Genomic DNA, 20213 nt, shown 5'->3' with positions numbered 1-20213 from the left:
AAAGTTACCTAATCATGTTTCTACAACTAACAAAATAAGGTTTATATCATGAACTTTCAGGTAACCAAGTTGTATTTTGATCCGTTTTGTATTTACTGAGAAAAATTGACATCCTTGGCGCCAAAAATTCCAATTCGTCCTCTTAAAGAGAAAATACATTAGGAAAATTTTCATGAAATGACCAAAAAAATCACAGTCATATCGTGTGAAATGTAACATCAATAGTAAGGAGTTTCGCTTCATACGTACCGAGTACTCCGACCTCTTCGAATGATGTTACGACTGCGAAAGCGAAACCAAGGTCGCTGGCCGATGTTTTTTTGTTCATTTCTTACGTCTACAACTTGCGATGCAATATGCAAGTTATGTTAATAGCCGCCGTGACATACGGAAATGATCTTCGGAGTTAGGTAACTTAATAAAATATTTTAATCCAATTTTTACCTCGATTTCAATCATCACGTAACTTGTTGACGTGATTAAGTGGTCTGGAATATTTTAATGAATGGAGCTGTTATTTTGAACTGTTATTTTTAGGAACAGTGATTTCTGTATCGGCTAATTGTCAATTAAATATTGCTCTTGTTCAGTAGTAGGACAAACATTTTCAATGTACCTAAAGAGCTATTTGAAGTGGCATTTAATCCAGTTCTTTCTAGGTTTAAGTATCATATAGAGATGGTATCTCAAGTGTTTTTCAACTGATACTCACTGCATGTCAATTAAGCTATTGTTATGAGAATGGAAATCCCGGGCCGTGCTTTTATGCAAATTTTATGATACAGATGCAATGACAATAGTATCAAACTATACATATGTATAACTATGACTATTCTATACAACGCATCTGCCTCCTTTTCTTAACTATCTTGAGGAACTTCCAGTCTAACCAACGTAAAAAATATTTTCAGCAACATATTTGTGTTTTTTTTTGGTTTTTAAAGGGAAAGCAATACCGCTTTTTGAATGGGGGGTTTTCAGAATAGAATATGGTAACTTTATAATTTATAAAGTTTTATCCTGTTAAGTAATTTTATGCAAAAACCCTTAAAAACGTCGCTCGGTTAAAAACATAAGAGTAATATTAGTCAAATCATACTCTTTACTTAACCAATATAAGTTATAGGTAAACCTACACCTATATTTTATATCCCAAACAAAGTAGAGGTCAAATAAAACAATATTTCGTGTCTGACCTATAAACACAATGCTTTTGAAAGCAGGAATATAAAAGTTCCAATGGTATACGATGATGTAATTCAATTATGCAGTTGCATTTTTGTACATTCAAAATCATAAAGTTTAGTATACTTATTCATTAAAATAACCAAACACGTAGGAGATTTTCATACCTAATATGATTTAGGAAAAATATGATATGATAAATAAATAGGATGACAAGATTTCAATCATAAAAAAAGCAGAAACGATTAGGAACGCGACAGTACCTACTTATGAAAACTTTCAATAATAATAAATAAAATGCATTATAATAAAGCACTTCCTTAAACTACTGGAGCGTTGAATATATGAATTCAATATAAGGAAAAAGTTGAAACATGCATGTATTATCGAATACAAAAGTGAAAGGAATAAGGCAGTCAAAATTTAAGTCTTATGCACGAATACCATTTGTACTTTCAAAAGGAGTGAAGAGACTGCAATTTGGATGGTAATTCAATGGTACAAAAATTTACTGAGCTTGCTCCTATGCCTGGCAGTAATTATGAATTTTACGGGTCAGACATTGAACTTAAAACTTAAATAAAATCACGATTATCATTTACTCCCAGTTTCTCTAGACTCAAAAGAGCATTTTTTCATAATTCATCTCAGTATTACCATTGGTCATTAAATTCTGTAACAATAGTGTTATGTTGCAATATCAATTACGTACAATTCTCTATTGTTCTACACCTTGACATTGTAACGTATCGTAAACTAAGATTATCTTTATTATTACATCAGATCACGTTTTGCACAAAAATGGATGATAATGTTCCTTATTACGTCTTGTAAGGAAACTTGGACTGGTCGTGTCATGAGTAGGCCCAATTTTTTATGAGTTCAAAGTCTATAGGGCAAGTGCAAATCTGTGATTTCAGGAAAGTTTTGGTTTAAAAGAAAATATACGTAAAGTGTTAAGTGACTTAACTGGTTTTAAAGGTTTAAGTGGAACAAAAAAATATGAAGTGGATACGGAGTTCACATTGAGAAATAAGAGTGACGGGATAAAACTTGAAGATAAGGAAAATGACAATGATACTTTTTGCACACATCCGGCAGAAGAAATTAAAAAGCTCAACAACAAGATCGACTAACAGAAATAGACTTCTAATTTAAACATGTTCCTACTCGATAACAAGGAAATAAATGTAAGCCTGAAGGCGACAATGGTAAGCATTGTGCACCAGTAGACTGTCCATTGTATTTGTGGCATTGGCGACCGGTTAAACGATCGAAGGTCTATGACTTAGATAAGTGAAACGTGTTAGCTGTTGGTACTCCAATTACTTTGACCTATACACACTTTGTCAAGTGTGGCGTGTCTAATGGTATGAGATTGTATTCAGCTGCTATTTGTATTGCGGAGGTTCTGATTTGAAATACAAATATGAACCAAGCTGATGTTTTAGCTTTGATGATAGAATCAGTGCAGAGGACAATCATATGGGTTATTTAAAACAAATGGATATTAACGCTGTTGTAGTAGATATTTTATAAGTTAAGAATAGCAAACTTTCAGAAGGATTCAGAATTATCTTTAGATTTGCGTAATCAAATCAAATGTTGATTAATTACTGCCGACGGACATCTGGGTGTTAAACAGCCGTGATCATCAAACGGACGACGTTTCTTTGTTTGTCAATTGCTTGACTATTGACAATATAAAACCGCAAGGATTTCCTATATCAACGAATAAACAAAAGCTAGAGATAAATCAAGGTGGAGGATTCTACCTACGAGAAGGTCAAAGATCTTCATTACTTATTTGACTGGTGGCATCTATCAGTATTATAATAGGGATTAGATATACTTAAAATTCTTACCTGGATCAGGATCGTCGTAATAATCCTCGTCATAGTCTAGAACTGCGTGTAACTGCGTTTTACCACCAGACCCTCCATTCTGTTCCACTTTAGTAAAACCTCTAGGTCTTTCCGGAGGATTTACAGGTGGATTTTGACTACCAGGAGTCTTGCTTCCTTGGTTATTAGGCGGCCTAGGTGGGCTATCTGTACTACTAGGCGGTCTGTTAAAATTGAAGTTATTCACATTTTGACTCGGATACTCATCGACTCTTCGACTAGATGAAGGGTTTGGCTTTGTTGCCGGCGGGTAGGGAGCGTCCGCGTACCCAGGGCTGTAACCTGGACCAGGCGGACCCTGGTTCACTCTCTTTTGTTCATAATCGTAGTCACCCGTAGGATCATGAACGTACTGCCCCGTGTTATCGTACTGTCCAGAATCGTAAGGTGACTTCACTTCTTTGACGCGCTGGTTTTCTATCTGTACATTAAGTCTTGGATTTTGTGGGTAAACCTGCGTATGTAGTTGCGAAGCGTAAGGGTTTTGTTGAGCCTCATTTGGGTAATGCGCGTACTGGTTAGCTGGTGGCAGGTACGCTGTGCCTGCACGTTTTCTCACTTTGGGCCTGCGTTGATTTGGTTGTGTGAAGGGTTCATTTTCTTGGGGTTGTTCAGGACGGGTGTCGTCTTGGTATTCGGCGGGGGAATAGAGCAAGTCGTCGAGGTCGACTCGGAGCGGTGTCGCAGAGGTGGGCACGAACGCCGGCGTGGCCGCGCCGACGCCTGCGATCGAGAAGTTTGCCAACGCCATTGCCTACACACACGGCATTGACGCGAAATGTCAACTCACTAAGTCAACAGCCCCGGAGCTGTTACTAACGCACTCGCATGTCGAGAGCGGTTTGTTCGTTAACACTAGCGTCTACTCATTGTAGAACGGAACACAATGCACTGTCACACTCACTGCGGTCACTCCTTTCTGTCCACCGTTTATCTGTAACAAGACGATAAAGATCATTATGTAAATGTTAGATATAATACGGAAACAACACTTTGGTTATTTAACATTGCGTTAAATTAAAGACTATGTATTTTCATTGTGTTTACAGAACTAATGCGCTGACCGAAGAGCTTTTTGCTTAAATGCTGTAAAGTACAGAATACAGCAAGAACAACAATTAATTTTCAAAATTTAACCAAGCAATAAACAATGGAACCGTATGTCGAAACTGAACTATATATCGTGCATTGTAAAATTTTATAGCTGGATTTCCCCTCAAGTTTCGTGATATCCTTGCCACTTTACAAATGTCATCGATTTGAAAGGCGAATCGTGATTCCGTTTGATGAAGATGATTTTGGAATTGAAATAGGGGAAAACCAGACATGATCTTTGAAATAACGCAGCAATTATAATTATTTTGAATGTGTAAATAAATTTTTCACAAAGTATTAAATAACTAAAGTATTAAATACATGAAATTGTAGATCAACTTAAAGCACACACTATTGACAGACGAATCAATATTACCATATTAATCATTGCCAAAATAGATATTGCCAAATAAATGTTTTGACTATGTAACCAACAGTGGGAACAGCATAACGCAACTTTAAACACACTGATTTATGAGAATTAAAGTGTCCCTTCACTTAGCATTTGTAGAACTGTAAATAGAACATCATTTGTTAAATTTAATATTACCTCTTTTGGGACAAAAGATTTGGCAGTGTAGCCAATTGTTTTCTAAATTTGAATAACGAACATTATTTAAAAAAAATAAATGTCAAAGTCCGATAGCCTCTTCAGGAATGTGAGAGGAAGTTTGGAAAAACCCCCTTAGGTATATTTTCATATTATACTGGATTTGTAAATACTTTTGTATTTTGTTTTGTTAGCCTGCATTCTTACATTAATTTGTGCATATTTGATGACCATGCTCCGTCTAGACGCGGAAGCATGGCATAATTTATTAGACCATAGATTATAGGTGATCCTGATTGGTGATTGGGTAATTCCATTTTGTGTATCGTAGAAGCAAGTCTTCATTTTGTAAAGTTAAAGAGCTCAGTTATAAAAAAAATATTGTACCCTAACCTTATCCTTTTAGAAATTTTGTTTTAGTCTTTGGTTAAGTTACTTACCTTAAAAAATCTCAAAAGTCACTACCTTAAGTTATACTTATTTCTTTTGAAATATACATAAGTGTTACGTACATAGAATGGTGTTAAAGTAGTGCTTAAAACTAAATGACGTTTCAATATTCAGCCGTCAGAGCTTTTGAAACTCGAAATAATTGAATCAAAGTCGTGATTTAAAATATATCCTGTACTGCATTTTGATATATTGACATACAATAAAATGCCTAGTCAGCACGAAAGAATGCTGTTATAATAAAGCACATATAAGGCGAGGTAGATGACTCAGTTCATTATGGAATTGTAAATTTGGTTAATAAAGGCTATATTTTATTTTATTCGGCCTCAGTAGGTATACTAGGTGCAAAGAAGCAAGATTATTTGGCAAATGTCCGATGAAGTCTGAGAATTATAAAATTATCTGTGATCTTTGGACTTTTGAAACCAGTCGAATTAACTATTTTTTTATTGTGCAAATTATTGCAAAAAGAAGCGAACCTTGGGGGATGCCTTTATTCAGCAGTGGTCTTTCGGATGAACGATGACGGCAATAGATTTCATGTTATTGGCTAAATTGAAGAAATCTGGCAGTTTACTACTTAATTCGTCAGTTTTTTACAGTATTTTAGAAATATTACATAAAATAATGTTGCAAACATTTTTACTAGAGGGTTACATAACGCAATCTTTCAGTTCTAGACATTTTGTCAAAATAACCTTTTTTGCATAAGTTCAAACCATGGTTTCATTCCATTATTTATTTCGCCAATTCTTTAATTCAAAGTCAATATTGTATTAATAATTATAATACCCACGTAATAATATGCATACCAACATATGCGCATAGAGATTAAGATATTCAAAAATATGTATCTAGTTTACTCGTGTAGAACATTTCGATTGATTTATATTTTATATTGGTAAATTTGCGTCCACCTAACAACGTTTAAGACATTAAATTGATTTCGTTAGTCGGTTAACTATCAATTATGTTAAAACATTAGGCGCGAACATTATGAAGAAATTGATTTCTCACGCTTAATGGATCTGTATGATAATTACTATTTTTATTCGTATCTAGGACTTGTTTTTACTCCTCGCCAAACTGTTTGTCGTCATAATACATTGCGCGAATGTTTTGTGAAAATGTGTTTGTTGCATTGCCTAATTTTACAATAAAAAATATGGTTATATTAAGAATTATTTTAGATTAACTAACTAATGATTCGTTCGTAGGACCAGGCCTCTGTCACTCGACGTACTTGCGCGCGATAAATGCCTACCGCTCGCTGGGTTACCGGTAGCCCCACGCGGCACAGGGCTTTCGACAGCCGCTCGCGACGCGCGCGTTTTATGTTTATTATTTTTATTTGTGAACATGACGACCTCTGGCCAGTTATGTGCTGTGCTTGGTTGCAGATCAAGTAAAGGAAAAATATAAAGCTTTCGTTTTTCCGTATACCTAGGGATGTAGACAGGTCAATTATTGTTTATTTTTTATTTGGTTTTTAAAATTATCTGATAAACTGAAGAACTATTTTGATTTGTGTAGGTGTATATGTACCTATTTTAGAAAAATATAAAGGTTTCCTATTATATATGTATAGGCATTTAGAAATATTTTATACCTATGTATCAATATACATAGGTTTCTATTTTTTTAAGTAAAAATACTTATCTTCTTTGTCATTTTAAAAATAAGTGACTTACTTTAGATACTTAAATTATAGATACTTATACCTTATACTTAGTTATACATGCAATGATTACCGACTTTTGTAGCTAAAAACATTTCGAGAATAAGTAGGTATAGTTTTCGTCCAACTAAATGGTGGCTTGGAACATTGCATATATCGCTGAGCAGAAACCAATTTTGGGTAAGTAGGTATGTATCAGCGGTCAGCGGTGTTGTGCCAGGGGTAATAGGTAAGTATAGAATACTTGCGTGTTCTGTGCTTGAAAAGTAGTTGGGCACCTCCATTGATATTCGGGAAGACAGTTGCAAATAAACGTAACTTTGTTCCCTATTTAATTGTAAGAGGCAACCCTACGCTCGCTGTCGGCACGGTCGCGGTCAATGAACTGTGCGCTATCGCATTGAAATAACAATCGAGCGCTGGAGTTTTTAAGGTTCATTTTCTAACGCAGCTATGAATTTGTAGGTAGTTTGGGAACTTGTAGGTGCTTATAACAGTAGGTATGGACTTTTTTGTATGGAGTGATTTATCTGTTACGTAGTAACTATTATATAATCTGTGGTAGGACTACTGGACTAGCAATATAATTGACTGTTTCTCTTTTTCAATGGTGGAAAAAGATAATAGGGAAAGGTTTTCCCGGAAAGCGGACCCCGTCACAAGACAGGACCATCGCTAAGAAGAAGAAGAAGAATGGTAAAATACATCGATGATAGTATGTTTATCACAAAATTATTATGAATCAAATATTTTAAAATCTAGTGCAGATGTTGGCGTGGTATTAGCAGGACCTTGGCACAGTAGCACACGTGTTGTCAAGAAAATGTTAAGCAGCGGCAAATACCTAAAGGTTGTTTATATAAATTATTTTATTAGATTGATTGAAAGACTGTCAGGTGTCAAGTCGACTTGTAAATAGATGGGGGGCTAGGAAAAATAATATCCTTTTCAGGTAAAACAAATATTTACCGTAAAACTCAATCACTTTCCCTTTTCGCCACCCTTGTTTGTGTGCGTGACCCGTGTACTACACAAAACAGACTTTGTTGCTTTTTTTGGGAGTGTGTGTTCCAATGATGATTTACGTCTGCCAGGCTTTTCGTGACAGCCACATTTTAAATGGTTTAAGTTAAATGTCAGGTCTTATGTGTAGTCAGAAAAAGCTTAAGAACACTTCTTAGTAAAGCTTTGTGCTCGCTCCTCTAGTGGTATTTAGTTCAGGTTTAATTAGAACCTGGACCCTTAAATAGTTTGGAAAAAATGAGGAAATGTACGTACATCAACCACGAAAAATGTAGGCTTCTAACAATTCCCAGTGGGGCCTACCAGGGCCAAAGCCTGCCGGAGCTACGGGTGTTATGCAGTCTACCGTACATAAAGGAACATGGTGGGTTTTAGTCAGTAAGAGCCTGACACTCCCTGACGCTGCACTCAGAGCGGGTCATTTGACGATTTCCCACCAAATAAAAAGCTTCTAACAATACCTACAGCTGAAGTTCTAAAAATAGCAAATCGTGACAAGAAGTACTTGACATTTTTGAGTATTACAAGCTTATGCTGCGAATTTCGAAGTTCGGCAGACTAGGTGTGCACAAATTTGGTATATGACCCCGTGAACGCACGTCTGACACTAACTATCGCCGAAGAACATCTAGATCACGCTTGCGTCTGCGCAGGGACCGTGGGAAACGACGTCTGAGCATTATGGGAAAGATTGTTTCAATTGTACTAATTGACTTGATGAGAAATTGTTATATAACGTGCGGAGACTAGGTAAGGGGGTCGAGCGTAGTATGGATTTCTGGATTATTAGTTGAATTGTATTTCATGTATTTGTAATCCTACTAACATGTCTAAATATACGTATGAAGCTACCGAAGTATTGTTTTAATAGCTGTGTTTTCCGGATTGATCAGATATGATTGATCTAGGCAGTTACGCTTTTTTTTTCTCAAACGAAAACATATAAAGCTCACCCATAGACGAAGCCCACTGAAGATGCACATTAATGGCAGAAAATGGGATAAAATTAAACGTTACGCCAATATTTCTCAGTATTTACGCAATTATAAAATATTTTACAATTTCTGAACAGATAATCTTATGGGATAGGTCAAGCACCTCGCGCCAATGTCAACAAGATTTTTTTGGTATCATTAAAAAGCAATTAGGTACTAAGTATGTTAACTGTGTACCTATTTACATAAAGCGATGTAATTTGATGCGACAATAGACTAATAACTGTCTGAATAGGTTATCTATTAACAAAGAGTTTTATTACTAGAAGGCTCCTAATTGGTTGGTCTCAATTTGTCGCTCGGAAAATATGGTTTTTATTAACTCCTTTTGAAAATATACATGGCGATTTCTCATTATGTGAGGATATATTGATGTATAAGTATTTAAATGTTATTGCATATTATAACCTACTCAGTTTTATTACATGTTTTTGAAACTTCCCCTTTAAAGAGGACGCAGTTACTAGTAAATTTGATGTAGCTAGAGAAAATAATAAAATCCTATAGCTTCTCTTACCGCGATAGAAATGAAGACTAGGAGCAGCCACAGACTGCAATCTTTAAGTCGGCCGATAGATATGTAGTTTTGGGCTCTTAAATCAGAATAAAGATAGTAGCACGCACATTACAAAGATCCGGTATTTAGCTAGGAACCGGGCTTAGTATTTGGCTGTAATTAGACCGACTGAAAACTTTTTAAGGAATCAAGATTTACTTTAAAGAAAATTGCAACTATCAACTATCGTTCGACTGTTAAGTCATGGCTAAGTCTGAAGTGTGTGGGTACTCTAATAATGACCAATAAATACCAAAAAGCAATAAATTACCTTCGCAATAAAAGTGACATAAAACAAAACAGCGCGTTAAAACAATGACGCAACGTTACGGATTAAAATAATATAGAGCACTTCCTGAACAACTGGTTAGGTGTCTGGTCGCTTATAGATTTATTCACGTAGGTACACTTCAAGACAATAGGAGGAAACAGTGTGGCGAATTCGCCTTGGGGTGTGTCGAATCGGGCACGATCAGACTTGGATCCTCTGACTTGCATTGTACTGGACTATTTTTTACCCTCTCCTAATTTAATTAATTGTGGAAAACTTTTAGTCATTGTACTTGTAGGGAAATGAAGATGTAATGATTTACGTATTTGTCAGTCATCAGAGCAATCGATCAAATCAAAGGTCAATGGCAGTCGATAAGACCTCTATATAGTTTAGTGGAAATTTTAAGGGTACCTCAGTTTTTCTTGGGGGGAAAATTGGAATGCTCTTGTCTGAATGGAATGTTGTATGATACCTATGACTTGAAATGTTTGGAAAGCCACCAATTGACGTTTTACTACTATTCTTGAGTACCTATAGACTTTAGCGAGATATGTTTTTAAAAGAGTCAAGTACTTTATCTCCTCATAGAAAAATCTACATGAGTATGAAGTACCAGTAGTTGCAAATACTGTCGCAAATACTCAAGTAGCCTGTACCAGAAAAAAAATCATCCGACTGTTACATATTCAGGGTCAGCTTGCATTCCATTGGTCTGTTCGAATTATGGCAGCAAGGTCGCAGATTGTTACCGACTTAGAATTATCGGTAGACTAAGTTCTTTTCATGACGCTAATGTTCTCTTTCTCTCTTTGCAAACTCAATCTTCAATCGAAAAACAAGAGATGGATCAGATATATTATAATCCGCAGTTACTGATTAACTGATGAAAAAAGGTCCGCAGAAACCTCTGCACGTTGATCGCAAAATTTTGAAACGAAGTTCGACAATACTAGACATATGTTTTACGCTTGACGAATCCTGTATTAAACTTCACGTTCTTAATGCATTATTTATTAGAAACTTTTCATAGTAAGGTAGGTACCTAAATACCCAGAGATTATGGCGTATTATTGACGGAGTTTTTGTTAGTTTGTTAACTATGTTTTAAGACTCCCAGTAACCTGATACCCTTTACATAATAAGTTTTAGGTGCGTTATTTTTACTTCATTCATACATTAGGTAAATAAGCTTTACCTAAAAGTCTGTCGGCCCACGCATCTATTAACTTGATATGCGAAAATACGTGGTCCCTATGTATCTGACTCACGATCATCATGTCTGCGTATGATCAGGACCTCATCTGCTCTTAGTTTGTGGCTCAACGTCAACTACCACAATATAAAGCTACTTTTGTAGTCAATAAACATTTTTTTATCTGCTCCTCACCTACCAACGTTGGCCCAAACATTTGTAATGCTTGGTGATTTGGTAAACGTTGGTAGATGAGAGATGACTTTGATAATGATCTTTGACTTCTACTGTATTGATAAAAACGGAATTCGTTTTTTTTTTTTAATTTTGTTGATTTGAAAATCAGTGTTCAAACCTCTACAAAGAACGGTTAAATAGCTTCTTTCATTAGACAAATAGACTTTACAAGGGACGCCAAATAAATTCATTTGCATTCTTATATCGCCTATAGTTAGCGTTTTTTTTAACTTAGTCTTTCAAACGGGGAAGTATAAGTATTGTTACTGACGCGACAACTAATTGAAGTTACTATCAAGTATTAATTGCGTATTATCCTTTGTTCAAAGCGCTTATGTAATCACCAGTAAAGGTTGTCAACGGACCTAATATATTTAAATTAAATACTCTGTGTTGACAGCTAACACTGACATTTAAAGTCAATATCTGAGTAAGCAAGCGAAGATGGCACTACTTAACGTACTTGTTATACGAAGGATACGAATTCAAAGCAATTTATTTGTATTTCTTTTAAAACTGAGTTTTAATATACTACCTATTTTGTAGTACTTTTTTTTGGATTTCAGATGTGCGTGGGCTTATGATGTATAGAAATGTCATTTAAAAAATATTAAACTAAGTTATAATATATATATAGTTGTGTAAGAATTTTAAATTCGTTGCAGTAGTTCCAGCGAATATGATACTTCTTATTAATCAACACTAATTTATTACAAGTTACCTTGTGTTCAACATTTTGCTAGTTCAAATGTGTTGCAAAATAGATGAAATCCTTGCCATTATCTAGATCTGCATCAAATACAGATAGCATTTTACGATAAAACATAAAGAATCATCAAAAATCTTATACGAGATTTATATCAAGATTATAAATAAAAATGTCTGCCCACGTTTGCCGATTTCAATTTTTTTATGAGATATATATCTTTATAATTTGGTCTGTCTTTACATAAGTGGCAGAGTTTGTGAATAAGTTTATCTCTATGGCTTAAAAGGTTAGCTACTTTAATATTAAATAATTTCAATTGTATCAAATATGTTGATTGTTGCATTTTTAGCATTCGTTGTCAACATTAGTACCGACAACGTATAAAGAATATCTGTTAACTAATTAAGACTTATTTTGACAAAGTTCCTTGATCATATTAGAATAAAAACAAAAGAAGTAACATATCAATCCTATACCTATTTTCTTTTAAACCTACTGTACCTACAACACCAAGTAGTTTAGTGTCCAAAGCAATTTAATAAAGCGGAATAATTATTACCCAAAAGTAAACAAGGAATATAGAAGCGTGACATTCGTGACAATCTTCTGACTTTTATTTAGCTCCATTTATCTTTCATGGACCTTCCCTTTCATAAAAGTCAGTCGCCAAAAAGGCCAAGGTATCTCGCGTCGTTCGTTCAACTTTACTCAGAAAACTGTAGTCTCGCTTATTGTAAAGTCAGCGACAAAAGTGGTTGAGAAATTCACAATTTTCAAAAGTACCTAACAACGTAAGGCGTCATTATTTCTAACAACAATAAAACTTACATAGGTAACATCCTAAACGGAAAAAAGTTTTTTTTTTCTAAATTGTTGACGACAGCGGGTTTAGCAGTTTTGAAAATTAAGATTTGTGTAGCTGACTGTACAGTAAGATGAATTTTATTTACAGGGATTATATAAAAAGACATGTAATCTAGAAGAAGGTAGGTAATCATCATCAGCCTATCGCAGTCCACTGCTGGACATAGGCCTCTCCAAGTGCACGCCACTGAGATCGATTTTCGGCTTCTCGCATCCAGCTCCTGCCAGCCGTCTTGCGCAAGTCATCACTCCACCGTGCCTGAGGACGTCCTACACTACGCTTGCCGAGGCGTGGTCTCCACTCTAGAACTCGTTTACCCCAACGGTTATCGGTTCTTCGGCTAATATGGCCAGCCCACTGCCACTTCAGCTTGCTGATTCGGTGGGCTATGTCGATGACCTTGGTTCTCTGACGGATTACCTCATTTCTGATGCGATCCCTCAGAGAAATGCCAAGCATAGCCCTTTCCATAGCCCGCTGAGCGACTTTAAACTTGTGGACCAGCCGTACCGTCAGTGTCCACGTTTCGGCTCCGTAAGTCATGACAGGTAGGACGCACTGATTGAAGACTTTCGTCTTTAGGCACTGTGGGATCGACGATGTTAGGACTCGACGTAGCTTCCCAAATGCAGCCCAACCCAACTGAATTCTCCTATTCACCTCGTCCTCAAAGTTGTTTCTACCTAACTGCAATGTCTGCCCGAGGTATACATATTTAGGGCACGCCACCATCGTGGCGGTAAGTCCCCTCTTTGAGGAGTGGCTCGGGAGGAGTCACGGCGCCCTCACGTACCGCATGACGCAGGTCCTCACCGGACACGGTTGTTTCGGGAGGTACCTGCACCGCATCGGTCGTGAGGAGGCGCCCGGGTGTCACCATTGTGCGGACAGCCCCGAGGACACGGTGGACCACACAGTCCAGGTGTGCCCCGCATGGGAAGGGCACCGCCGGGTCCTCGTCGAGGCTTTGGGCGGCGGCGACCTCTCGCGTCCGGCCCTGGTTCAGGCCATGGTCCGGGGCGAGGGAATGGGATGCCGTCGCCTCCTTCTGCGAAGCGGTCATGCTCGAGAAGGAGGAGGCGGAACGCCAGAGAGTCCGCACCTCTCATCCCGGCCGCCGCGCTGGACCAGGTAGACACCATGGGCGCCGGGTGTCGCGAGATGACTCCCGGCCACCGTAGGCGTGGGTCTGTGGGCGGTGAGTTCGGGTGGCTCATCGTCCCTCTGTCTTCCTAGACGACAGACCCGTGTCGACGGCGCGCGTTGTTCCACGCGCTCCTCAAAGAGACGTCAGCAACCCCAGCGGGGCCCAGCAGGGCCAAGGCCTGCCGGGGCTGCGGGTTGTTCGAAAGAGATACCGCGGCCCTGGTACATAAAAGGCCTATGACGGAACACGACGATTTTAGTCAGTAAGAGTCTGACACTCCCTCACCGCTGCTAACCCACAGCGGGAGGGGTCATTTGATGATTTTACGTCGATAAAAAAAAAAAGGTATACATATTTCCGAACAACTTCGAGAACGGCGCCGTGTATCGCAATCGGTTCCGGTAGAACATGTTCATTGAACATGACCTTGGTTTTGTCCAAGTTCATCCGTAGGCCGATGCGTAGAGAAGATTCATCCAGGTCGTTCAGCATTTGTTGTAGGTCCTGCAGCGTTTCTGCCATGATGACGATATCGTCAGCAAATCGCAAGTGAGAGATGTGTTCGCCATTGATGTTGATGCCACGTCCTTTCCAGTTCAGCGTCTTGAACATATCCTCCATTGCATTAGTGAACAGTTTCGGGGAAATAACATCCCCTTGTCTCACTCCTCGATGCAACGGTATGGGCCTTGTTTGCTGATTTTGTACTTGGACGGACATTGTAGCGGCTTCGTAGAGACATCTCATCACTTGGATGTATCGCCAATAAGGTAGGTAATACTGATTTTTTAAATGTAATTATCCAGTCTATAATCAGGGCTATGATGTCACGTAGAGAAACAAATGAATAATGCACTCGAAACATTTTCGTCTCGAAGCTATGCAGCAGACTTTTCTTTCCAATAAAAGCCTTAAACACATTCACGTTATTTACTGACACATACTGAAACATACATTCGTATGTTTATTATACATACAAATATTTAAAAAATACTTAAAACATGCAAAGTTCACGTTCAGATATAGATCTGAAATAAAAAAATGCGATTGCTGTCATCTCTTTACCTTCCGCAAACTGTCAGACATGGGCATTTATCGTCTGATTTATCGGCAGATATCGTCGTGTCAGACGATTCAATTTACATACATATCGTCTGCAACGCCAATTGATATTACATATTTATGTTAATGACTGGTCATGTAGATAAGAGCCCTTAGATATTGCATGTTTTCCTTTGGATTTATTTATTTTACTGCTAAAGTAAGTAAATAAATAATTTGATAGAAACCTCCGTGAGAATGAAACATGGTTGTGTTTGTGCTATTATTTTCATTAAGTACTTTCAGTTTCAAGCCGAAGAAGGTAGTCAAATTCTAATTCAAACCAGACAGACAGAATTGTGTTGCTGGGGAGTTTGTTCCACCACTTCTTCTTCGCAGCAAAAACACATAGGTAGTGGTGAAGGGCGGGCGTTTTTGAGGCTGTCTTTTGTAAACTTTACTTTTAAAAATAGATGATTTTTAGCCTACTTTAAGTAACTGACTTTTATCTTTATCTTTAAATTAACAGTAACTTGCCTAAATTTTAATCAGTCTTAATTTTTTTGTATATAATTTTCATAGCAAAACATGTGTCATTTTGCAACGTTTACCGAAAAAAAAGCACTATTTATGGTCAGATGCATAGGGCGTGCAATCTACATCATTAACAGTAATCATGTAGGTTAGTGAATGGGCCACTTTAGCAAGGAGGCTGAGATACAAGATGGCCCGATTCAATCAATCAACGTTGCGCCACTTTTAATGGTTTTTGTTAATTCGTGTGCAATAAGTAGCTTGGTGCTACTATTTGTACTACTGTTCACGAGTCGTGGTATCGTCGTAAATCAGGATGATATGATGATTAAAAATCTTACTGTTTGATTCTGTGTTAATTTAAGGAACTGAAGATAGCGATTAGACATTATGCTAATGAATAGCCTAATGATGATATGAAAAAAAGCAAATGAAAAGAATAGATGATAAAAGTCCGTTATTTAAAGAAGGCAAAAGAGTGTCCCCAAAAAGAAAGCTAATTACAACTTGGAACAATCTCTCAAGGAACACAACTCAATCAGAGTAGTCGAATATTATGCCTAATATGAATTCTTTTGTAACTTGAAATAAATGAATTTCGAATTTCAACGCAGAAGAAAGTATCAAAGTCTCTCCGAAAATTAAAAAAAACTCTACTATATGATACCGCAGTCTTTTGTTTTCGAATTGTTACTAGGTTGCTAAAAGCATTCGCTGCGAAACGAACGCATGAATTCTTTTTGGACGTCAGTAAATAAAAAACAAGTCGACAAGCCAGTGAGTTCATGGCAACATGTCATATCTCTTGTATCAATAACGACCACATTACGATTACGATTTAATCACTATTATTTGAATCTAATCAACATATGTCCACAGGCTGTATCGTAAGTACTTGTAAATCAAACAGCCTATGTCACACAGTGGGCATTTTTTATTCCAACCAGGAAATAATACATATTTTTTTTTCTTATCACCAACATTAAATCGAAAGTCCGCAAGCAATTAAAACTTGTTTTAATGAGTGAGAATTACAATATAGACTTACATAGGTACGTACATACATCATTATTATTTATTCCGGGTTTACAGCCTTGTAAAGGTGATATGATTGTGGTTTTCTTGGAAATTGTAAAGGAAAAGTATTTTTTTATTTATTAATAAATGTTCTTACGTTCTACTTTATAGACCGTAAATACTTAATTGTTCAATTAAATATAATAAGTGAGGTAATTAATTTAATAAATATAAATGCAAATATAATTACATATAAGGACACTGCTTTAAATTAATTACATTAAACACGAGCAAATATAATTTTGTTAGCTAAACAAACTCTAATAGTATCACTAAAAAAATTATTAGGTACATACTTGTAGCGTACAACACGACGCAAAAAATTGACATTGTCTATTTTTGTAGTGTCACATTTTGCACACCTACCTAAATTTTTCACTAAAAAACATTTTTGTATGATAATAAAAATATCTGACCAGCATCTGATTTTGATTAATTGTGTTCCTCTATTTGTGTAAATAGAAAATATTTATACATTGTCCTTATTACACTGTCGTGTCCTGAAGGAATATTTTTTCAGAATCTGAATACCCCATATCTAACCACTGTGCAGGGACTCTTACTATACATACGCTTTTCTCAATCTTTGACCTGTTCAACTGCATTAAAAAACAAATTGTAAACAAACAGAACTAGTCGATCAATTAAAAAAAAACGCTGCCTTTGGATAGTCAAACATAACGTGAATTTTTCAATCACATAAAAGTTGAATGTATTTCAACTATACTAAACATAACGTAATATGGGCAGCATTTCCCACGGGACGCGATTGAAACCGCGGGCAAACGGCAAGTTTTAATATAAATTGAAAAAATCCAAGCTAACTTCCAGCTGTAATTTTCATCCCATTAATGATGCAACATCGAAAAAAAAAACTTGAATGAAATTCCTTTCAAAATGCAGACGCTTTTAGAAAGAAGTCCAATAAACATTATGCAAGGAATATTTTAGCTATCAAGTTAAAACAACTTTTTCCATATATTTTTTTACATATTATCCAATAATGGCAGAATATGTAGTTGCGTTATGTCATTAGTTAACTTTGTAACCAATACCCGAAGTCGCGTTTGCGTAAATATTGGCGACAGAGCCTCAAGGCTGTTCCAATTAAGCTATGGTCTGGCTAAAAATAAAATTCTTAAAATAATCATTACACGAACACAAATAATAGCGATCGACTCATTACGTTTGTAATGGCAATGATATTCGCTAATCAACGTACTTTTTTGTACATAAACTTTTGCGCCCGCCTGTACTGCTCTCAATATTTTCGACGACTCACATTCAAATGACAATAATTTCTTATAACCATGTACATTCATGAGCAAAAGTTAATACACATATAATGTCATTAATTTAGGCATTACGTATGTTGAGTAACCGCGTCGTTTATTATGAAATCAAGCGAATAAGATTCAAAATGGATGCGACCAATTTTGTACTTTATCACAAACGCTTTAAAGCTCATTGAAAGTTAAATTTTTGAAGGATTTCCTTGAAACTTAGAACAGAATTTAAAGCAATTGATTTATGTACAAGTGGCACCACTACACATTTTGCATTTGTTTAAATTAAAGCATGAACACGCGGTATGACTGACAATAAAATTATTCATAGACTCGGTTACGAAATAAAAATATGAAGTACACAATATTAACTGATAATACAGTTTGATAAGGTTTACCTTAAAAGTCCAACGCCTGGGAAAGATCACGGAAAAACAAAAGACAACCAGTCCACTTTTAAACTGTCACGTTCGATTTTCCAAATTCGAAACACACTTTGACAGGTGAAGTTTTGGCGGGTGTTGTGCAAGATGGCGGTGGCGACAGACGTGCGCACGCGCGGGCGATCTCGCGGGCACTGATCGGACCTCCTTTCCTTTTACTTCGAGACCTCTGTATTGACACTGGTCAGTAGAATAGATCAGCAGTAACTTCCGATGATGTATGCATGTTCCGGTTGGGATTTGTGATTAGTCGCGATACATTTGTAATAGGATATGGAAATAGGTGATTGAGAAAAGCCCCCGTTTTTTTTTAAGGATTTGTGCGGTTTGTTACGGATATTGGTTTGACTAACTATTGCTTTGTGTGTTTTATGAAAGTCTGATGAAAGGAAAGGAGTCATTGTAAAGAGGATTCAATGCCAAGTTTTTTTTATTGACTCCAAAAGGGTGGTAGGATGGTTATAAGAAGCTGCAATTTTCTTCTCTGTGTATGTTTATAAAGCTAATCTACTATTTATGACAAAAATATTTTAATTTTTTAAATAATAATAAATCTATTGTTATGTAACACATGTAAGTATTTTCTTAGACAAGACATCAACGTAATAAAAAATCTGATTGTATAAGGCACGATGACTTGGAAACAAATAATATAATATACAAACACCCAAGTCCTGTTGATAACCTCCTCCCTTTTTAGAAATCGGTTAAAAACACAAATCTTATAAAAATATAATTTCATACATTATCAAAACTTGAATACATTTTATCCAACTTTATATCGTATATCATATGCAGAGACGAATATTATCTTAAGGCAGACTATTATGAGTCATTTATGTCTTTAAAGCATACTCAGACGCGACGTTTTATTGCTAATGAGAGTTAATTGAGTTTCCGTGCATGTTATGGTATAATAGTTACTTTTATAATGCAAATATTCTTTGCAGAAGTCCCAAGCCAGCATAATCGGGTTAGCCGCAGGTACCCGATCCCCGACGTTACCATCCGGGGCATCCCAATAGATACAGATTGATTTTCTATTGACAAAGATAATAAAAGTGAGTTTTGCGATATTTTAAAGCAATCCATAAATATATTTTTTTTATTATTTCGGTTAGGCACATTGATTTTACCTAACCTATTTACCGTATAATATTCGCATTAAGAATGACTAAAATAATCTGGATTATATATTAGGTGTATAAATTACGTGAACCTTCTGTTCTTGGCCCTCTATGGTCTCTGGAGAATCGTTTCTGCCAATTATATTCAACACGTAATGGCAAAATAAAAATAGGAATGCGAAAACTGCTCTCCTTATACAAATGTATTAATCTTGTGACATTTTTCTTGAAATTTTTCAAAAAAATTCGGTTCTTCAGGCTATGTCAAATTAGTGGCTCCGAAACTACTGAAGCGATTTGAAAAACTCTTTCAAGGTTGAAAAGCTGCACTCTTCCCGAGTAACATAGGCTATATTTTATTCTGTTACGGACGGTGACGGGACGTGTGTGAAACCGCGGGAGAACCTAGTAAATAATAATGTGTTAAAAACCCTGGATAACTACCGGAATAAATCGTTTAATTTAACAGATACAAATGTGGAATACACTCAAGTACTACGTTATTCTTTGAAAGTTTTTTTTTAATTCCACTTGTAAATAACGAAATAAATAGAAAAACTGAGTCCATTAAATGTGTTTGGACACGCCAATTCAAATCCTAAGATACGTTTACAATAGGGTTGTCACAAACAAGAAATACTTCCTCTTTATACATTTATTTTATTTATAGTACTGGAGACAATAAACGTTTATTCTATTCTATTCTATTCTTTATTATATTAGTATTGATGAAAATAAATAAAACAAAACACTACCTACTTATAGACAAATAAGTAAGTTGTAGTAGCCTAGTGGGTAATAACCAACCTCTCGAGTATGAGGGTGTGGATTCGATTCCAGGT

At 36.2% G+C, this 20213-nt stretch overlaps 1 protein-coding gene across 1 annotated transcript in view; it reads right to left on the bottom strand.

Annotated features, from left to right (window-relative positions):
• LOC110379240 (protein spaetzle 3) overlaps nucleotides 1-18414 on the bottom strand; it is a 37378-nt gene extending 18964 nt beyond the window's left edge. The window contains exons 1-2 of the mRNA XM_021338833.3: nucleotides 18200-18414; nucleotides 3051-4023 (exon numbers count right to left, since the gene is read on the bottom strand). Of these exons, the coding sequence (XP_021194508.2) occupies nucleotides 3051-3840 (790 nt within the window). The 5' untranslated portion in view covers nucleotides 3841-4023; nucleotides 18200-18414. The remainder of the gene's footprint in view (nucleotides 1-3050; nucleotides 4024-18199) is intronic.
• Nucleotides 18415-20213: the final 1799 nt, after the last annotated feature.

The sequence above is a fragment of the Helicoverpa armigera genome, chromosome 18 (genome assembly GCF_030705265.1).
Source record: "Helicoverpa armigera isolate CAAS_96S chromosome 18, ASM3070526v1, whole genome shotgun sequence".
Lineage (NCBI taxonomy): Eukaryota > Metazoa > Arthropoda > Insecta > Lepidoptera > Noctuidae > Helicoverpa > Helicoverpa armigera.
The sequence above is the reverse complement of the archived record's forward strand: the minus strand, read 5'-3'. Positions and strand labels throughout refer to the sequence as shown.